Source organism: Barbus barbus (assembly GCF_936440315.1).
Source record: "Barbus barbus genome assembly, chromosome: 46".
Classification (NCBI taxonomy): Eukaryota; Metazoa; Chordata; class Actinopteri; order Cypriniformes; family Cyprinidae; genus Barbus; species Barbus barbus.
Window position 1 is genome coordinate 11,271,036 of NC_136724.1, and position 17,569 is coordinate 11,288,604.

Consider the following 17,569-nt stretch of genomic DNA (forward strand, 5'->3'; position numbering starts at 1 on the left):
TTACTGCTGGATTCTTTGTAACGTGGCCTGGGTTTTTTGCATGACCATGAGGCCAATCTGCTTGGATTTCTGCGCTTGGTAAGGGGCCTATAGGTTTTCAATGAGGTCTGTATTTCACTCACTTTCAACTGTTATGCTCCCTGCTTATCTTTGTACTCGGTGTTAGTGTGTCGAGGGGAGCTGAAGGTGTGATGTTATTTTATTTACAGTTGGACCAATTAGACCACATCTCTAAGAGTTTCATCCGACTAATGATATTACCAGCCAAGACTAATTTAAGTGGGAGCCTTCCTTAAACGGCACTATAAAGAACATCCAATCAGAGAGCAGAAAAAGCCTCAGAATGACTTAAAGCCATTTACTGATGAGAGGGGGAGAATGGGTGAACTTTTTATTGCTTTTTTCCCTCTAATCCATAAGAATGGGAACAAACATGGCAGCTCTTTAGAGACAGATAATAATTACATTTTACAAGTGTTCTTACAGCAACAAACATAGACATATCCTCTGAGGCCATAACAAGAAAGAGAGAAAGAGAGTGTATGTTCGGGAAAGGCTCTGTCAGAAACATGTATGATTTCCTTTAATAGTTACAGAAGCCCAGACACAGATTCATTAGTGATTCCTGTAAGGTCCATCATGTCAGGAGGGTTAACAGGAAGAGAGTCGGCTCTTAGGTACAGCTCAAGGACACACTGCTTTTCTCACACTGACACACATCTGTCTCTATCTGTTCTCACTTTGCAAATAACTTTTGCACTTTGCACTTTTTTCAGCCTGTTTCTCATCTCATTTCATTATCAACACCCTTTTGAATGTATTTGTGCCTCTCTTCCTCTTATTGTGCATATAATTCTACATTTGCATTCTACAGACACTTGTCCAAAGCGATTACAAACGATGACAGTAGAAACAATCAAAACCAACAAAAGAGCAATAATATGCAAGTGCTATGACAAGTCTTGCTTAGCCTAACACAGTACACTTAGCAAGTTTTATATATATATATATATATATATATATATGGCGGATATATAGGCTAACAAAAATAAAAACAAGATAGAATAGAAAAAGTATAGAGAAAGCTAGTGAAAGCTATTTAAAGCACACGCTCACAATATTTATCTTAGATCTGAAACAAGCAGTAAATGTATGATTCTTTGGTAACACTTTAGATGAGGGAACACTTTTCACATGTAACTAGTTGCTTACTAGCATGCAGATTGTCTGTTTATTAATAATTATAAAGCACATATAACTCTGCATAACTCTGCCCATCTACTACAAAAACTACTTTACTTGCCATAAATAAGCAAGTTAGGAGTTTATTGAGGGAAAACCCTTAGAGAATTTTTCTAAAGATTTTTTAAAGAGATGATCATTTAGTTTTAATACAATGGATTGCATTAGCTTTAAACATGTCTGTCATAATGTTACATTTGCCATAATACCTCTATTTTGGGCTTATTATCAAGCTAGACATTTAAATTGATCCTTTAGAAGAACTATAGACGGCGATTACAAATTTGGAAAAATGTCCTTTTTTACTGTCCACTTTTTCCTAATACAAATACATTAAATTCATATAATCTTAACTGCTTATAAAATGATTATGTGTAAATATAGTTGTCACAAATACTGCATAGAATTGAGCATTTCCAGTCGTTGTTGTTGTTTTTTTTTTAAACACAGGTACCTCCTTTTTGGAATCAGGAATCATTTGGCAAATCATAAAAAGAGGGGTGCAGATACAGTGAAATTCATCAATAAGCTTTAAGAAAAAAATACTTTCATTACACTACTGTAAAAAGATCTCAGCACTAGAAAAGAAAAGCTCAAATGGCAAAAAAAAAAATTATATAAACACACAATTCAGTAGACTATAATGTAAATTACTGTACAGTAGAAAAAAAATAAAAAATCAGCATCCTCAGCCAAATTATAGCACAATACTTTCCCTATTTCCCCTAAACAGCAGTTCTGCAAAAATACAGTACATGTAAGAAGTATTTGGCTACAAAGCGATTCAATAATTACAAGTTTAAGGGTGTACAATATTTACAAAATTCTCTCATCTAAAGTATTGTATCTCATCTACTATACTGTCATTTTACTGTATGTGTAGGTCTAATAGTATAAAAACCTAAGGTACTCGAAAGGGACTCTTCTACTAAGAGTACCTTTGTTTCAAACAAGTTATTATTTCAGCATTTAAGATCACAAACAACTAATTGAACTTTATCTGCATATTATTGAGTTAGGCTATCCAAACTATAATTATGTGCATCACTAAGTACAAGGCTTAGGCTATATATGTGATTAATGTTATAACTTAAATGAACCATGCATTTGAAGTTTCATTTTTCAAGTGACCAGAAATGTTCATAATGTAAGAATCATACAAATATGTAATGCACAGAGTGCATTAACTCACATCATCACTCCTGTGCTTCTCAGATGCTGAGGGATGTATTAATGGAGTCATCCGCCATCTTCTGGTGAAAGTCCAAAGTTCTATTTTAGAATTAGCAACAAACAAACACGTGTGCAATTTGACCCTGCTGTATTTCTATTTGGTTAGTTACAAGCTGAAAAACGCGTCTAAAACCAGCAAGAGAACCACCGTATGCTGGATTATGAGTTCTAGCAGGAATGGTAAACAAAAATAGTCTTCATATTTAAAATTTGTAGTATATTGTGATTTGTCGTACTTACTTGATGTATGTTTTTGTTTGACTCTTAAAGCGTTTTCGGTCGTTTTATCTTCGTGTATGTAATACACTATATAATAATTAGTTTATATAATAATTCAAGCACATTTGAACACGAATACTCTTAAAACGATTTTTGAATTGCGTGCTTTGAGTTTTGTCCTTACGTGGCATCCGTATCAAACGTTGTTAATCCAAAATGGCGGCCACCACTGTTGGGAACGTGAGTTGTTCTTTAACTAAATAAATTTGTCGTTAATTAAACCTAAACATAGATGTGTTGTATTGTAACCGGTATATTATACTGCTATTATCATGTTGTCGTGGATTCGTCTGTTATTTCGCGGATAAATGGCAAGATATGGTGAAACTGTACATTGGCTAACCACCTGATAGCCTTAATGATCTGTATCCTCTGCGAAACACTTAACTAATGCAGTTGTATTTTGCAGGATCTTCTAGACAATGATCTTCCCACTGCTGTGCGTCTACTCAACAGTCTCACAGAACAGGTGTGTAAGGTCACAGAACCTGAATATTTTGCTTTAGATGATTGCATATGGTCTTATTTTGAGTTCAGCATCACAATTGGTTATAATACACAAAGATATGATGGTCTTATTTTCAGGTTGCTTCAGTAACAAGTCATGTCCGGGACCTGATAAAGAAAGTCAGAGAGAAAGCTTATCAGACTTCTAAGGTAGAAGTATTTTTATGATATTGATCACATATTAAATACCTTAACAATCTTCTAAAATGCTTGATATCTCCTTTCTTTTTCGCTCTAGGGTTTGTCTTTTCTGGATTTGAGATATCATCTATTACTGTTTTACCTTCAAGACATCACACATTTGATCAGTTTAAAGACAGAAGGAGAAAGTCTGAAAGACAACAGCGCCATCCACAGGCTAGTCACCATAAGGACGGTACGACACAAACCTCATAAAACGCATAACACTCAGAAATTAATTTTGTTATTCCTTTTATTAAAACAAAACAAAGTATGTCATCCATTATTTGTCATATTCCTCGTCTGAATCAATTCGTTCTCTAAATTAGTGCTTTCAAACGATTAATCGCACCCAAAATAAGTTTGTTTGCATGTGTATATTTATTATGTATATATAAATACAAACAAAACACGTGTGTATATATTTAAAAAATATGTTATGTTTATATATTAAATATACATGTAAATATTTTCAAAATATATACTATGTGTGTGTATTTATATTATATACATAATACACAGTACACATTATGTAAACAAAAACTTTTATTTTGGATGCGATTAATCGTTTGACAGCACTACTCTAAATAAACAAATACAATACTGCATTAAATCAAATATATTTATACCATAGTATTTTAGAAATTAATCCTGTCTTTCTTGGTTATTTCTGACTTCCATATATAATGTAAATGCAATTAAATGTATGGATCAGGTCACATCAGTCACAGATGGGGGAATTGTCACAGCAGACTACTTTAATTGCTGTGCCTATGTTTAAGGAGAATTTTCCTCTCTGTTTTTGTTGTATAGGTTTTAGAGAAGATGCGTCCCTTAGATCAAAAGCTGAAATATCAGATTGATAAATTAGTGCGGACTGCAGTAACAGGCAGCCTGGGTAAGTCTTTAATTTTTACACGTTTTGTCATTGATTGCAGATATTAAGAACACTCAAGTTTACTGACTTGATTGATGGTGTTTCTTTCAGCTGAGAATGACCCGCTACACTTTCGCCCTAACCCTCAGAATCTGGTCAGCAAGGTAATGTTTAATTTAATTAAATTGATTTAATTTGTGCATATTTTTAATAAAAGTATTTTTTATTTTATAAGCAGAGCTAGGTAGATTACTTGCATATCGTTACCCGTTACTGATTCCTAATTACATGACAAAAAATTGTAGTTAGTATCATAATACATTACATTACACATTTTAGGTTATATAATCAGACTACTTTTAGATTACTGTTTTTTATTATTTAAATAGGATAATCATGTACCATATTGATATAAAAATACAAAGAGTAAGTTATCAACAACATGAAGTGCATTATACATTATATTACGTCAAGGCTTCCAAAACTGGGTTTGTGAAGGAACTGCAGGGAGTTTGTGAGTTTAATAAAAAAACTTAATAGTTAATTAAATAAATAAAAAAATTAAATAAATAAATTTGAAAATAAAACATGAAATATTTTATTTGCATGTCATGTGTCCAAAACCAATGTCAAAGAACCATGAACATGCAAATGTGATTATTAGAATATTTAGTTTAAAATTTCAGGGGGACTTCAAATAAAAATATATGTGACCCTGGACCACAAAACCAGTCTTAAGTCGCTGGGGTATATTTGTAGTAATAGCCAAAAATACATTGTATGGGTCAAAATTATCGATTTTTCATTTACGCCAAAAAATCATTAGGATATTAAGTAAAGATAATGTTCCATGAAGATATTTTGTAAATTACCTACCATAAATATATTAAAACTTAATTTTTGATAAGTAATATGCATTGCTAAGAACTTAATTTGGTCAATTTTAAAGGCAATTTTCTCAGTATTTTGATTTTTTTTCACCCTCAGATTCCAGATTTTCAAATAGATGTATCTCGGCCAAATATTGTCCGATCCTAACAAACCATACATCAATGGAAAGCTTATTTATAAAATTGACACTTATGACTGGTTTTGTGGTCCACGGTCACATATTAGGTGAAAGAGGATCAGATGACAAAAAAAGCTGGCGAATTTGTGCATTTTAATGTGTTTGAAATACAAACGCCTTCGAAAGTAATACATGGTAAAATAACCAACTGAGTGATAATTCAACGTATTACCTAAACATTGCTGCATTTCTTTCCCACATAGCTGAATGAATCCGAGAACTCAGATGAGGATGACGAAGGAGGAAAATCAAAGGGGCTAAAAGATCCCTCAGCCAGCAGGAAATATATACCTCCTCGAATTGCTCCAATGCATTATGGTAAATCTTTTGATTTTATAGCAGTTCACTTTGGTTACCTAACTTTAGGATTTAGATATAGAGACATACAATAGCATTGATAGTTGTCCATACACCTGTCCATACACAGACGGAGACATGACAGAAGCAGACCGGCAGAAGGAGCAGATCGATAAACAGAAGAAAGTGGCACTCCGCAGCTCTGTGATCCAGGAGCTCCGGCAGCAATACAGTGATGCTCCTGAGGAGATCAGAGACCGCAGAGACTTCCAGACCGAACGGGAAAGCAGAGAAGAGCTCAACAGGTACATGATATGAAAGTTTATGGAAATATTATATTCTAGGTTAAATACAGTAGATTTGGTAAACGGACAAATTATAATCTTTCAGATGTTTTTTTTCCCTTTATAATTTTGAAAAAATGTTCATAAAAGGAAAATCTATGAGGAGTCTATGTTGGTGCGTCTCGGTATGACACGCGAGCAGAGACTTGGGAAGAGAGGAATGGTGGGAATGACATCACAGCTGAGTAACATCACACGATTCAGTGACATCAGCGCTCTGACAGGGGGAGGAGCACAGGTGAGCTGGCCCATGGCATCATGGGTAGTTTTAATAGCAGCAGAAGTGTTTCGCAATACAATATGAACACAATAAGTACATTGCACTTTTTGATGCAAGTACATAGTAGTTAAGGCCACCTAATATAAAGCCGTGACCAATGCTTTTTTTGTTCAAGTTGATCTTTTCTGAGTGAATTTTCTCTTTTTGATAGGATATTGGTAATCCAAAACCCAAGAAAAAGAAAAAAATTATCAAGAAAGGGAAAAAGAAAAGTAAGTATTTTTGTATGTTATGCGAGTGCTTTAAAAAATACAAGTGTCCAGTGTTGTATATTAATTCATATTTTATGTTTTCAGTTTTCAGGAAGCACAAGTAAACCACTGATGCTGAGAGATTTTAAGATGCATTTCAACAAAATGATTCTTTTCATGTTTAAATAAATCTTTCCTTTCATGAACAAGGGTGTCGAGCCTTATGTAAAAAGGTTAATCTCAGTGCTAATCTGACTTCCTCAATTTCCCTTAAGTTTCTAATAAAATATTTTTTTTCAAGTGTATTCAGTGGTGAAACATTTTTGTAAGTGGTGGTCTTTAGGATCTTGATATGGTTACACTAATTTCATATTTAATTGGATCTGTTCAATCATTGCGTTTGATCTGGTGAACAAAAATGCCCCAATTCTTGACAATTATGTTGAAATAAATGAAGACAAACTAAAATGATCACGATCAGGATTTAAAATATAGTTTCATCCCATGCAGAAACTGCATGCATTACGATGGCCGTCACTTGTATGGGGTGTTCTTCTAATGGTTTTTGTGTTAAGTTTGCTGTACTGTGGCAAACCAACTTAACCGTATAATTTTTGCTTTTTGAAAAGCAATATTTCTTTCGGATGAATCACGGTGGCCTGTGTCAAGCCAGAAAAATATATTCAATTTTATATATGTTAAAACTACATTATAAGGGTTTTGAAGTAAAACAGGGATGACCTCAAAATTAGGAGATAAAACTTGTTCAAAGTTGAATGTTTATTGTAATGGACAGGGTCTAATAGCTGTACTGTATAACATTACAAAACCTACAAATGTGATTTAAAGGGACATAATCAAGGACATGAATGTTGAAATAGGCATTTGCTAAATTAGTTTTCACAGCACAAAATGTGAAATTATTCAGAGGCTACTAGGGTAAGATTGCCCCTACCTGGAGCAAGAAGGGCAAGTATTTTTCCAAAGACTTTTTTGGATAGAAAAAAAAGGAAAAGGTTATGTATAATTATGTTTTTTGCTGATTTTTTTCTTCTATATTTTAAATTATGGTTATCTGATTCTCATTTATTGCATTAAGTAAAACTAAAGCATGTACAGGTGCTGGTCATAAAATTAGAATATCATGAAAAAGTTGATTTATTTCAGTAATACCATTCAAAAAGTGAAACTTGTATATTAGATTCATTCATTACACACAGACTGATATATTTCAAATGTTTATTTCCTTTCATTTTGACGATTATAACTGACAACTAATGAAAGTCCCAAATTCAGTATCTCAGAAAATTAGAATATTGTGAAAATGTTCAATATTGAAGACCCCTGGTGCCACACTCTAATCAGCTAATGAACTCAAAACACCTGCAAAAGCCTTTAAATGGTCTCTCAGTCTAGTTCTGTAGGCTACACAGTCATGGGGAAGACTGCTGACTTGACAGTTGTCCAAAAGACGACCATTGATACCTTGCATAAGGAGGGCAAGACACACAAGTTCATTGCTAAAGAGGCTGGCTGTTCACAGAGCTGTGTCCAAGCACATTAATAGAGAGGCGAAGGGAAGGACAAGATGTAGAAAAAAGTGTACAAGCAATAGGGATAACCGCACCCTGGAGAGGATTGTGAAAAAAAAAAAAACATTCAAAAATGTGGAGGAGATTCACAAAGAGTGGACTGCAGCTGGAGTCAGTGCTTCAAGAACCACCACGCACAGACGTATGCAAGACATGGGTTTCAGCTGTCGCTTTCCTTGTGTCAAGCCACTCTTGAACAAGAGACAGCGTCAGAAGCGTCTGGACTGGACTGCTGCTGAGTGGTCCAAAGTTATGTTCTCTGTTGAAAGTAAATTTTGCATTTTCTCTGGAAATCAAGGTCCCAGAGTCTGGAGGAAGAGAGGAGAGGGGCACATAATCCACGTTGCTTGAGGTCCAGTGTAAAGTTTCCAGTCATTGATGGTTCGGGGTGCCATGTCATCTGCTGGTGTTGGTCCATTGTGTTTTCTGAGGTCCAAGGTCAAGCAGCCGTCAACCAGGAAGTTTTAGAGCACTTCATGCTTCCTGCTGCTGACCAACTTTATGGAGATGCAGATTTAATTTTCCAACAGGACTTGGCACCTGCACACACTGCCAAAGCTACCAGTACCTGGTTTAAGGACCATGGTATCCCTGTTCTTGATTGGCCAGCAAACTCGCCTGACCTTAACCCCATAGAAAACCTATGGGGCATTGTGAAGAGGAAGATGCAATACGCCAGACCCAACAATTCAGAAGAGCTGAAGGCCACTATTAGAGCAACATGGGCTCTCATAACACTCTCATTACATTTTTTTGCATTATTCTTAATTGATATTCTAATTTTCTGAGATACTGAATTTGGGACTTTCATTAGTTGTCAGTTATAATCATCAAAATTAAAGGAAATAAACATTTGAAATATATCAGTCTGTGTGTAATGAATGAATCTAATATACAAGTTTCACTTTTTGAATGGTATTACTGAAATAAATCAACTTTTTCATGATATTCTAATTTTATGACCAGCACCTGTACATAATTCAGGTTGGAATGAGTAAAATACGTTGTACATCAAGTTGGCATGGGAACAACAAAAGCATAATCTCTATGGTGAGTTTGGAATGAGTGACCAGTTTGGATAGAATTACCGTATGGCCAAATTATTTTAAAAAATATTTTTTTTTTTGGTAGTTTGTGCTTACTTCAGGATTTTACACGTTCATTTTGGTTTTATTCTAATTTTACACTTTACCCACAACCATGGAAACCTAGCATGGAAGTCATAGAATGCCCCGAAAGAAAGACCAAACAAACACTTCAAATACTTTTTACACAATGTCTTTTATTTTTTTTCTAATTACAGACTCATGGGTTAAAAATAAAATAAAAAAAGGAAAACATCTTTTCTCTTTTCGTCCATACCCACTCCCCCATCTGAAAAAGGAAAACGAACAGTAACGAGAAACCCCTCTCCACACAACCCCCCCCCCCCCCTCCCCCCCAAAATAAAAGCTCCGAAGCCCTCCTTAAGTAACCGATACCTGTAGCCCACGCGTTAGTGCTCCATCGTGCCCTAACTGCACTGTGCACTGAGAAAGACAAGGCCCTAGAAGAACCCTCCCCTTCAAGCTCTTTCTAGTCCTGCCTCTCACTCACTCGCAATTTAAGCAGCCATTGCTCTATCATGGCTCTGCCTTCACGATATATAAATTTGTGTGGTGGATGTGTGTGGTGTATGCGGTGTCTGTATGTCTGTGTTAACATGGGCCTGGTGCATCTCAGTATATTCATGTTGGTAAAGCTCAGCGCTTGTTATTGTAATAAATGCCTCCCGCAGTGGGCCGGTGGTCGCCCTGTCCCCCTCCCCCCCACACGGAGAGGATGGGGTGAGTGTGCATAGCGGGTGCAGAAAGAGACAGAGACGCCGCCGAGACGGTAGGGGGCGCCGCGGCCACAGGAGGAGGGGTAGTCAGCCTCCACTGGTCCTGAAACCTGAAACGACAAGAAGTGGTCTAATATACAAAGAGAGAGAGAGGGAGAGAGTGAGAGACAGAAGGGGGGGAGGAGGAGAAGCAGCACAGGAACAGGGAAAGGATGGTCGGGAATGGCATATGGCAGCGTGAGACAAAAAATAACTTTTAAAACACAAAAGAAAAGATCTCAGAGCTCAGGCCATGCCATCTTACAATAGTCGTATGGTGTGGAAGATGGTTCAAGAACAGTAAAACATAAAAACAACGCCCAACTCTAAACCACTGTTGGAATAACACAGGTGGAGGAAGTAATCCGAGTGAGGGATGAACGGGAAAGAAACCAGCGCTGGGGGGGAAAGGGATTCCAGAGAGCACAGACAAAATAGAGAATATGATCTCAAATAGCACAACTTTGTGAAAACAACAACATTCTTGCTATTAAATTGTTCACATATTCACATTACAATCATTACAAAAATAATAATAAAAAAAAAAAATTAACATTTTTTTCTGTTTGCCTTTCTTGAGTGCAAACATAAGAGGTGCTGTTTGCTGAGAGAAAAATCACAGCCAGACAAAAGGACACACATCTGCAGCCTGAGATTACATCATCATCTTCTCAAATTTAAACAAATGCCACCAAATCTCCCCGACGGCCATATTGTACCTTACCAGGGCGATCGCAACACCTCCTCACACGCACGCGCACACACAATCGCACACTGCGGCCAGTCAGTCTGTCTTTCCTGGAGATGCTCTTTTCTTTTTTTTCCTTTTTTTTTTTGTCTTTTTTTTTTCTTCTTTTTTTCTTCCTTTTTTGAGAGGGGTCTTTTTTTTTTTTCTTTTCTATAGGGATACGGGATGATAGTAAGGGGGGGGATTTCATAGGGGGGTGGGGAGGTATTAGTAAGGGGAGTACCACGATGTTGTTCGCCCTCGGCCCCTGGAAAAGAGAGAGAAAAAGAGGGTGAGTTCTTTTTTTTTGTGGTTTGTTTAAGAAGACGGACACCAATTCAATTTTTGGGGGTATGAGTGTTTATGTCAGTAATATGCATTTTAAAGGGCCTTACGAGGTGAACGTTTGTGCACTCATGTTTCAGGTATACACATAATTCATAATATGAAATGCAATGTATACCCCTCTTCTAGTGATTAATGCAACCATGTATAAAGAATCCAGTAAAAGTGGTTTAATATAAAGGGAAGCTGAGGAAGATTATCCAACAGCAAAATGTGTGTGTGTTATATTCAGGCTTTAGAAATGATCTAGTGTCCAGTGTAGGGGACAGTGAAAGCACGCTCTCCCTCTTTCTCTCTCTCTGAACGGGGCGGATCCTGTGGTCTCTGTAAAGGAGAGATCCTGGGGACATGAACCCTCCATGCACACAGTTACAGGCGACGACACACAGCTCTCCACATATGGACTGGGCCACACACACACTCACTCATATACATCAATAAATGCAGGGGCATCCATTCAGGCAGCCAGAGACACTCTTCATTCACACAAACCCCCTCCAGGAATAGCCTGTGCGCTTTATGGCACAGAATCCTCTGTGTTATAGGTTGGATACTAAAACAGTCAATATCAGGCTGCAGGAATGAACCCTCCGTTCTGGAAGTGAACATATTGTTAATCATGCGAGGGGTTGAAAATGAACCAAAATGGGCTTTTCTGAACCAAACGTGTCTGAGGTAAAAAACACACTTGCCTTCAAGTTATTTAGAGCTGAGCTTGATTGACATCGACTACATACTTGATATGGTTTATCTTGTTTTACAGTACAATCCCACTGGCTAACTGTAAAAATGTACAACCATATAATGACCTACTTAACATATTTCAAATCAGGGTATCAAGTTGGGTGTGGGATAAAATAAATATTTAAACTAGTGCTATCAGACGATTAATCGTGATTAATCGCATCCAAAATAAAATTGTGTTTACATAATGTGTGTACTGTGTATATTTATTACATATAGATAAATACACACACACATGCATGTATATATATATTTAAGCAAAGTGTTACGTTTATGTAATATATTTATATAAATATATACACATGTAAATATCTTCAAATATGCTGTATATGTGTGCATTTATATATACATAATACATATACATAATACACAGATATATATTATGTAAACAAAAACTTATTTTGGATGCGATTAATCGTTTGACAGCACTAATTTAAACCAATCAAAAACCGTTTACAGGGCATTAACCCAAGCTCCACTCCAACAAAAAAAGTCAAAGTGTGGCAGTGCACGTACAAGAGTTTCCCAACAAACTGATGTACAAGATTCTGATTCATAACATGCTTTCACCCAACCAGATCTTTCCATATAAAATCTTCTATTTATATCCCTTCATCACCAAAACTATTGAGTGCAAAATCCATTTAGAGGGCCTAATAGGATTTGGGTTGTGTCTCAAAACCTAGTGAAGCGCCTATCTAGAGAGGACCACAGGCCTGTTTAAAAATTCACCACTGTGTAAGCAGCTCACTCTGTTTTGAGACACAATGCAGAAATCATCTTCACATTGGGAAGCAGACTGACTTCTAAACCTCTGGTGAGTGTGAAGGCTCATTCCATGCTCAGAATCTTACACTGCAGGAGGGAAATGGACAGCGATGATGACGATGGCTGTGCATGTGTGTTTAATGGTTTGTAATTCTTCCTCAGTTTTCCTTTAAACATGACGACACACAGGAGTTTGTACAGAGAGTGCAGACTACAAATAAGAGTGGTGCTGTTCTCTCCTCACGTCCAGAGCCATTAAACAGGGGCATGCATACATACAGAGGCAGACCGTCATACAATAATAGATTAGAACAGAAAGGTGACAAGCAAAAAAAAATAAAAATAATAATAATAATCTGATCAAAAAACGGGAAAAAAAACTGATTGAAAAGGAAAAAAAACGACTGGCATGGTGTTATAAAACCAATAACCTGTTGTCTTAACATTAATTTCATTTTCTGATACATTATTTTTCTTTTTTTGATACATTTTCCAGCAGTGCTTAGCATGACATGATGGGATAAATAAAAATAAATAAAATGAAGCAACGACATTTAGAAAAATTATTTTAGATTGTCACCTGTCCCCCCACCCGATGCACACACACTTTCACAGCAGCACTCTCTGTCAGGATGGAGCCTGTGTGTCAGTCACTGTCAAACATGTAAGGCTGGCATGGAGCTCACCTGAAGGCCCGTCCTCTGCCTCTGGGGGGTGTGTAGCCACTGTAGTAGCGCGCCCGGGATGAAAAGTTTCCTCCCCGTGAGCGGAAGCGGGCCCGAGGGAAACCGCGGTCTGTGGTGCTAATGCCAGGACGATTTGTTCTCTTGGCCCCAACCTGTAAGAACAGTTGGGAAATTTATGATTAAAATTTCAAAAGACTCAAATTTTTAAATATATTTTGTACAAACCCTAAAAATTTAGAATAAAGCCTCATGCATGATGATTATCGCGCACGCTTACCACCAGCGTTTTTCGAAGTATCTTTTTGTTCATACCCAAGCGATTTTCGCTGCCGATGAGCCGAGTGAACGTGCAAATTCACTCCCTGACATTAGATGGCGCTTCATGAAAAACAGAAATACCCCGGTACACATCGAATCCTATTTGATCAGCAATTCCTCTCCATAACAACTACTCTTATGGAGATTTTTGTAGTCCCTGTCGTGTTTGTCATAAAGCCCTTTGTGTTCAGACACCAATGAGACCAGCAGCTCTACATTCATCTTGCCTTGACGCATCTTCTTCGTCTACTTACTTCCTCTTCGTTGTTAGGTATCAATGTGTGCTCGGCAAGACCGTTTTGTGCTTGAGCGCCATCGAGTCGTGTTTTACTGTAACTTCAGCAGCTCCAAGCACGTGAGCAAAAGCGACAATCTCATTGGTTGGCCAGTTTTTGACACGGCGCGTCAAACCAAAAAAACGAGCCAGGTGTTTTTTTTTTTTAAATGACGCTTTTCCACCTGCCATTTTGCATGTCGGTGTGCACACTCACATTGGCGCCCTTTGCTTAGTCACGAGGAGTTAAAAGTCAGCGATAATCGTGCGAGATATTTGTCCTGGTGTGCACAAGCCTTAAATTATATAATATTATAATAGGTAAAAAAACTAACAAAAAAATCCTTTTTGCCAATCCTTCATAAAGCATGTCTGCTACATTTCTACACAAGTAATATTTGTTGCTAAAACAGAATTTTCAGTTTTACGTTGACTAAATGTATTAGTAGTATTAAGTAGCAAGCTTGTAATGCCTCATCTCACCTTAATCTGCCTTCCTCTGAATAAAGACTCATCCAGTGCCATGGCTGTCCTAACAGACTCCTTGTCTGCAAACTCTATATATGCAAACCTGAAACATGAAGAGGGCAAATGATCAAAAGAGGGCAGCTGAGGTCAATTAAAAAAAAAAAAACAGGAAATTACCCCATGCAATGATTCAAATTATTAATGGGAGCAGCTTGAAAATACTATGCACCAGAGAAGCACAAAAGCTAAAGAACAATCTCACACTTCACAGTCTCAAGTCCACATATATAGTGTAACATCATGCCATGTAAAAGGCCATACTAATTACTGCAATGTGGCCATTCAAAAAGATAAACAATTATGTTCCAAGCGATTCTGAAGAGAAAAGTTATTTTAAGGTAAAGTGGCTACTGTTCATTTTGTGGGTTGAGGTGATGCATCAATGCCTACTCTAATCCTACAGTGCCTATCCGGAGGAGATGCTGCAAAACAGAAGAAAAATCAACAGAAGAATGCATGAATTACCCTTTGGGGTGTCCTGTAAACTTGTCACACAAGATGGTGACTCTGTTTACGGAACCACAGCCATGGAAATGCGCCTCCAACTCTTCTGCCGTCGCACCATAATCCACCTGCAAGAGACAACAATCAACACCACTTCTAAAATGTCATTAAATCAAGCATGCTAAGGAAAATAGCACACGCCACATATAAATGCAACAAAATACATGAATATAGCTGGTAGCCAAGTAGGTATAAAAATTATTACACATACATTTCCAACGTAAATAGATCTCCCATCTGCTTCCATCTTCTCTTCAATGGACATAATGACAGGGCCAGCTGCAAAGAGAAAACACTGTATTCCCATGCAGCTCCAACACTCAAGCATTTGTGTGATTTAGCACAGAAAACAGTGTCTGCAAGCTTACTGCATAGCTTCACAGCTGAAATCTAGGTTACGTTCTGTTTCTAGTCATATCTCGATTGACCTCAAATGGTCCAGAGCTAGTTATTCTTCACCATCTAATGCAGTCCTATTCATCAGTACTGTCTGTTGTGCAGTGCTCTCTTTCGAGCTCAATCTTCCCCAGACTTGCCCGTTCACCCATTCGTTTAGTCTCACTTACCAGGTGGAGGACTGAGATTCATCTGTTTCTCCACCTCGTTCTGTAGCTCCTTCAGTTTCTCTGCCTCCTCCTCCATCTCTCTCACCCTGGCTTTAATTGCCTCCAGCTCCTGAAAAGGCAATGTAATGCACATATATTGACTTTAACCATCAAAAAACACAATATTAAACCTTTAACAACAGTGGAATGGAATATTTTGCATAACTCCATCCTGAATAAATGATTTTGGCTTCCCTCATCGACAGCCACATTGGATCTATATATTGCATCAATATCATGTGTTGCTGCTAAACCCATTTTGAAATGCACAGCCGACTTCTTTCCCAGAATGCACACTCATTCATTATTCTCACCAGTGATCGTGGACACAGCATGCACATGCACTTTCACACGTGATTGTGCACCGAGCTCATTCAAACCACCATTTTTTACTGTCCAGTCAGCAAGACGCCCTAAGCATGATGCCATCCGTGGACGCATTGTTGTGCGCGAGCGAACACACGTTTGGTGTGTGTTCGCACGCACGCACACAAGTTTGAGCAGTGCTGCATTGCAGGGCAGTGGGAGTCGCATTGGATCGCGAGTAAAGTAACCCAGCATGGATGTGATGGCCTCTTTCACGCAGTTAAAATAAGATTTTGCATGATACGAGCTAGCATTCACAACCGATCACAAGCGCAACCAACAGTGACTAATCATTTAAATACTACACATCCTCATTGTATGATGAAATAAAGTAGACATGCATTCAGCATGCAAATGCATGACCTACTCTAGCTCCAATAATGTTAATGTGCACGGAGAGAAACGCACCAGCCCAGCCCTAATGTACCATCTCCATCACAAAATCACCAACAAATGATGCAACACATCACGAGCGGCATTTAATCCTTAGCGCACATCGAATAAAATCACGGCGATACAGATGTGCATTACATATAGTGCGCTTTGCCCACCGACAACTCTGTAGTTTTCCTTAATATTACCAATTCGACGCAAAATCTGAAAATAAAAGCATCTCACGCCTCTTTTAACATGTCAAACGTCGCATAAAGATTTATTCCATTGCAGAGGGCAACGAAAATCACGCGCAGTTACCAACGCGACTTACTTTTGCACTCCACAAATATTACTGATCAGAAAAGAGGCGTGTTTACCGTGAGCCGTCTGCTTCTTTGCGGATGGACCCACACTGCTGAGGCTAATGGCGGCCTGTCCTACCCTCGCCCCTGTCTCTTACATCTCCCGTCTCGCATTTTTGCGATGAAGATTTTTTTCCCCCCGCTAGGTCGACAGATCTGGCGCAGAGGAACCCAGACCGATGTTGCGCCAACATGGCGGCCAGCAGCACGCATGTCACTCACTAATTCCACTGCACTGCGTGAGCCACAATGGCGGACAAACCGTCCTGGCAAAACCGGTTTCGCGTAAACATGAGTATTTGGTTTTCGTATGAAATTCACATATTTCTTTTAAATGCGAGACTGGGGGAAGGAATTAGGATGAAAATCTATACAGAAAATTAAACTAGCTGTTAAAGCGAGGAAAATGCGTCCTTCACTCACCGGATCTTCAATAGCGGCCTCTCCCTCATCTAATCCCGGTTCTTCATCGCCGACGCCTGGGTCTTCAAGTTCTGAGTGTCCCGGGTCTGAGTCCAGCAGAGATTCCTCTGCCAGTCCGTTACCAAACTCCGCCATCGCCTGATTCCCGGTGGTCCGACGCGCCTCGTGGCTGCACTACAGGCCGCGACTCTCACAGGGGGGAGCGAGAGAGAGGGGTAGGGGAGGGAATAAAAAAACGGCGGAAAACGCCGCTCACTAAAGTTAAAATGGGGAATAAAAGCCCGCCTTGCTTCTTCTGGAGCTCAAACGTGTCCTTGAACGGAAGAAAAAAACCCAACACTATTTATCCAAATATAAATAGGCTTCACTTCGTCAATATGTCGCACTTACTATTCTATTTACAGTAAAAGACAAATTCAGAAAAGCAAATGTGTATTCTTCGCGAGGGCTCGTGTGTTCCAGAACAGAAATGGAAGCCGTAGGCGGGGATTCTGAGCACTGCAGGCGCACCAGCGACAGGTGATTGGACAATTCCTCACTTTAGACACGCCCTCTTAACATATCGAGGACGGGTATTGGTGTTCTCTCGGGG

The 17,569-nt window shown here is 38.3% G+C and overlaps 2 protein-coding genes across 4 annotated transcripts; one reads left to right on the forward strand and one right to left on the reverse strand.

The window, feature by feature from the left end:
* Positions 1-2,440: 2,440 nt before the first annotated feature.
* Positions 2,441-6,799, forward strand: LOC306865085 (neuroguidin). 2 transcript variants are annotated; one of them, XM_079409453.1, is made up of 11 exons: positions 2,441-2,655; positions 3,164-3,223; positions 3,340-3,411; positions 3,500-3,637; positions 4,255-4,339; positions 4,430-4,482; positions 5,591-5,705; positions 5,815-5,989; positions 6,119-6,266; positions 6,460-6,520; positions 6,605-6,799. In XM_079409453.1, exons 1-11 carry the CDS (start codon positions 2,653-2,655, stop codon positions 6,622-6,624), a joined length of 930 nt encoding a protein of 309 aa, XP_079265579.1. In that variant the 5' UTR covers positions 2,441-2,652; the 3' UTR covers positions 6,625-6,799. The 2 variants fall into 2 exon arrangements, with proteins under 2 accessions (XP_079265579.1, XP_079265578.1); XM_079409452.1 differs by having other exon boundaries at positions 2,518-2,934; positions 6,605-6,788.
* Positions 6,800-9,361: 2,562 nt separating this feature from the next.
* On the reverse strand, positions 9,362-17,485 carry LOC306864666 (polyadenylate-binding protein 2-B-like). 2 transcript variants are annotated; one of them, XR_013783801.1, is made up of 8 exons: positions 16,978-17,485; positions 15,413-15,521; positions 15,058-15,125; positions 14,808-14,914; positions 14,298-14,385; positions 13,223-13,374; positions 10,677-10,947; positions 9,362-10,023 (listed from the first exon to the last, which is right to left on the reverse strand). XR_013783801.1 is itself a non-coding variant. In XM_079408817.1 (7 exons), exons 1-7 carry the CDS (start codon positions 17,110-17,112, stop codon positions 9,834-9,836), a joined length of 849 nt encoding a protein of 282 aa, XP_079264943.1. In that variant the 5' UTR covers positions 17,113-17,479; the 3' UTR covers positions 9,362-9,833. The 2 variants fall into 2 exon arrangements, 1 of the variants encoding a protein (XP_079264943.1); XM_079408817.1 differs by lacking the exon at positions 10,677-10,947 and having other exon boundaries at positions 16,978-17,479.
* Positions 17,486-17,569: the final 84 nt, after the last annotated feature.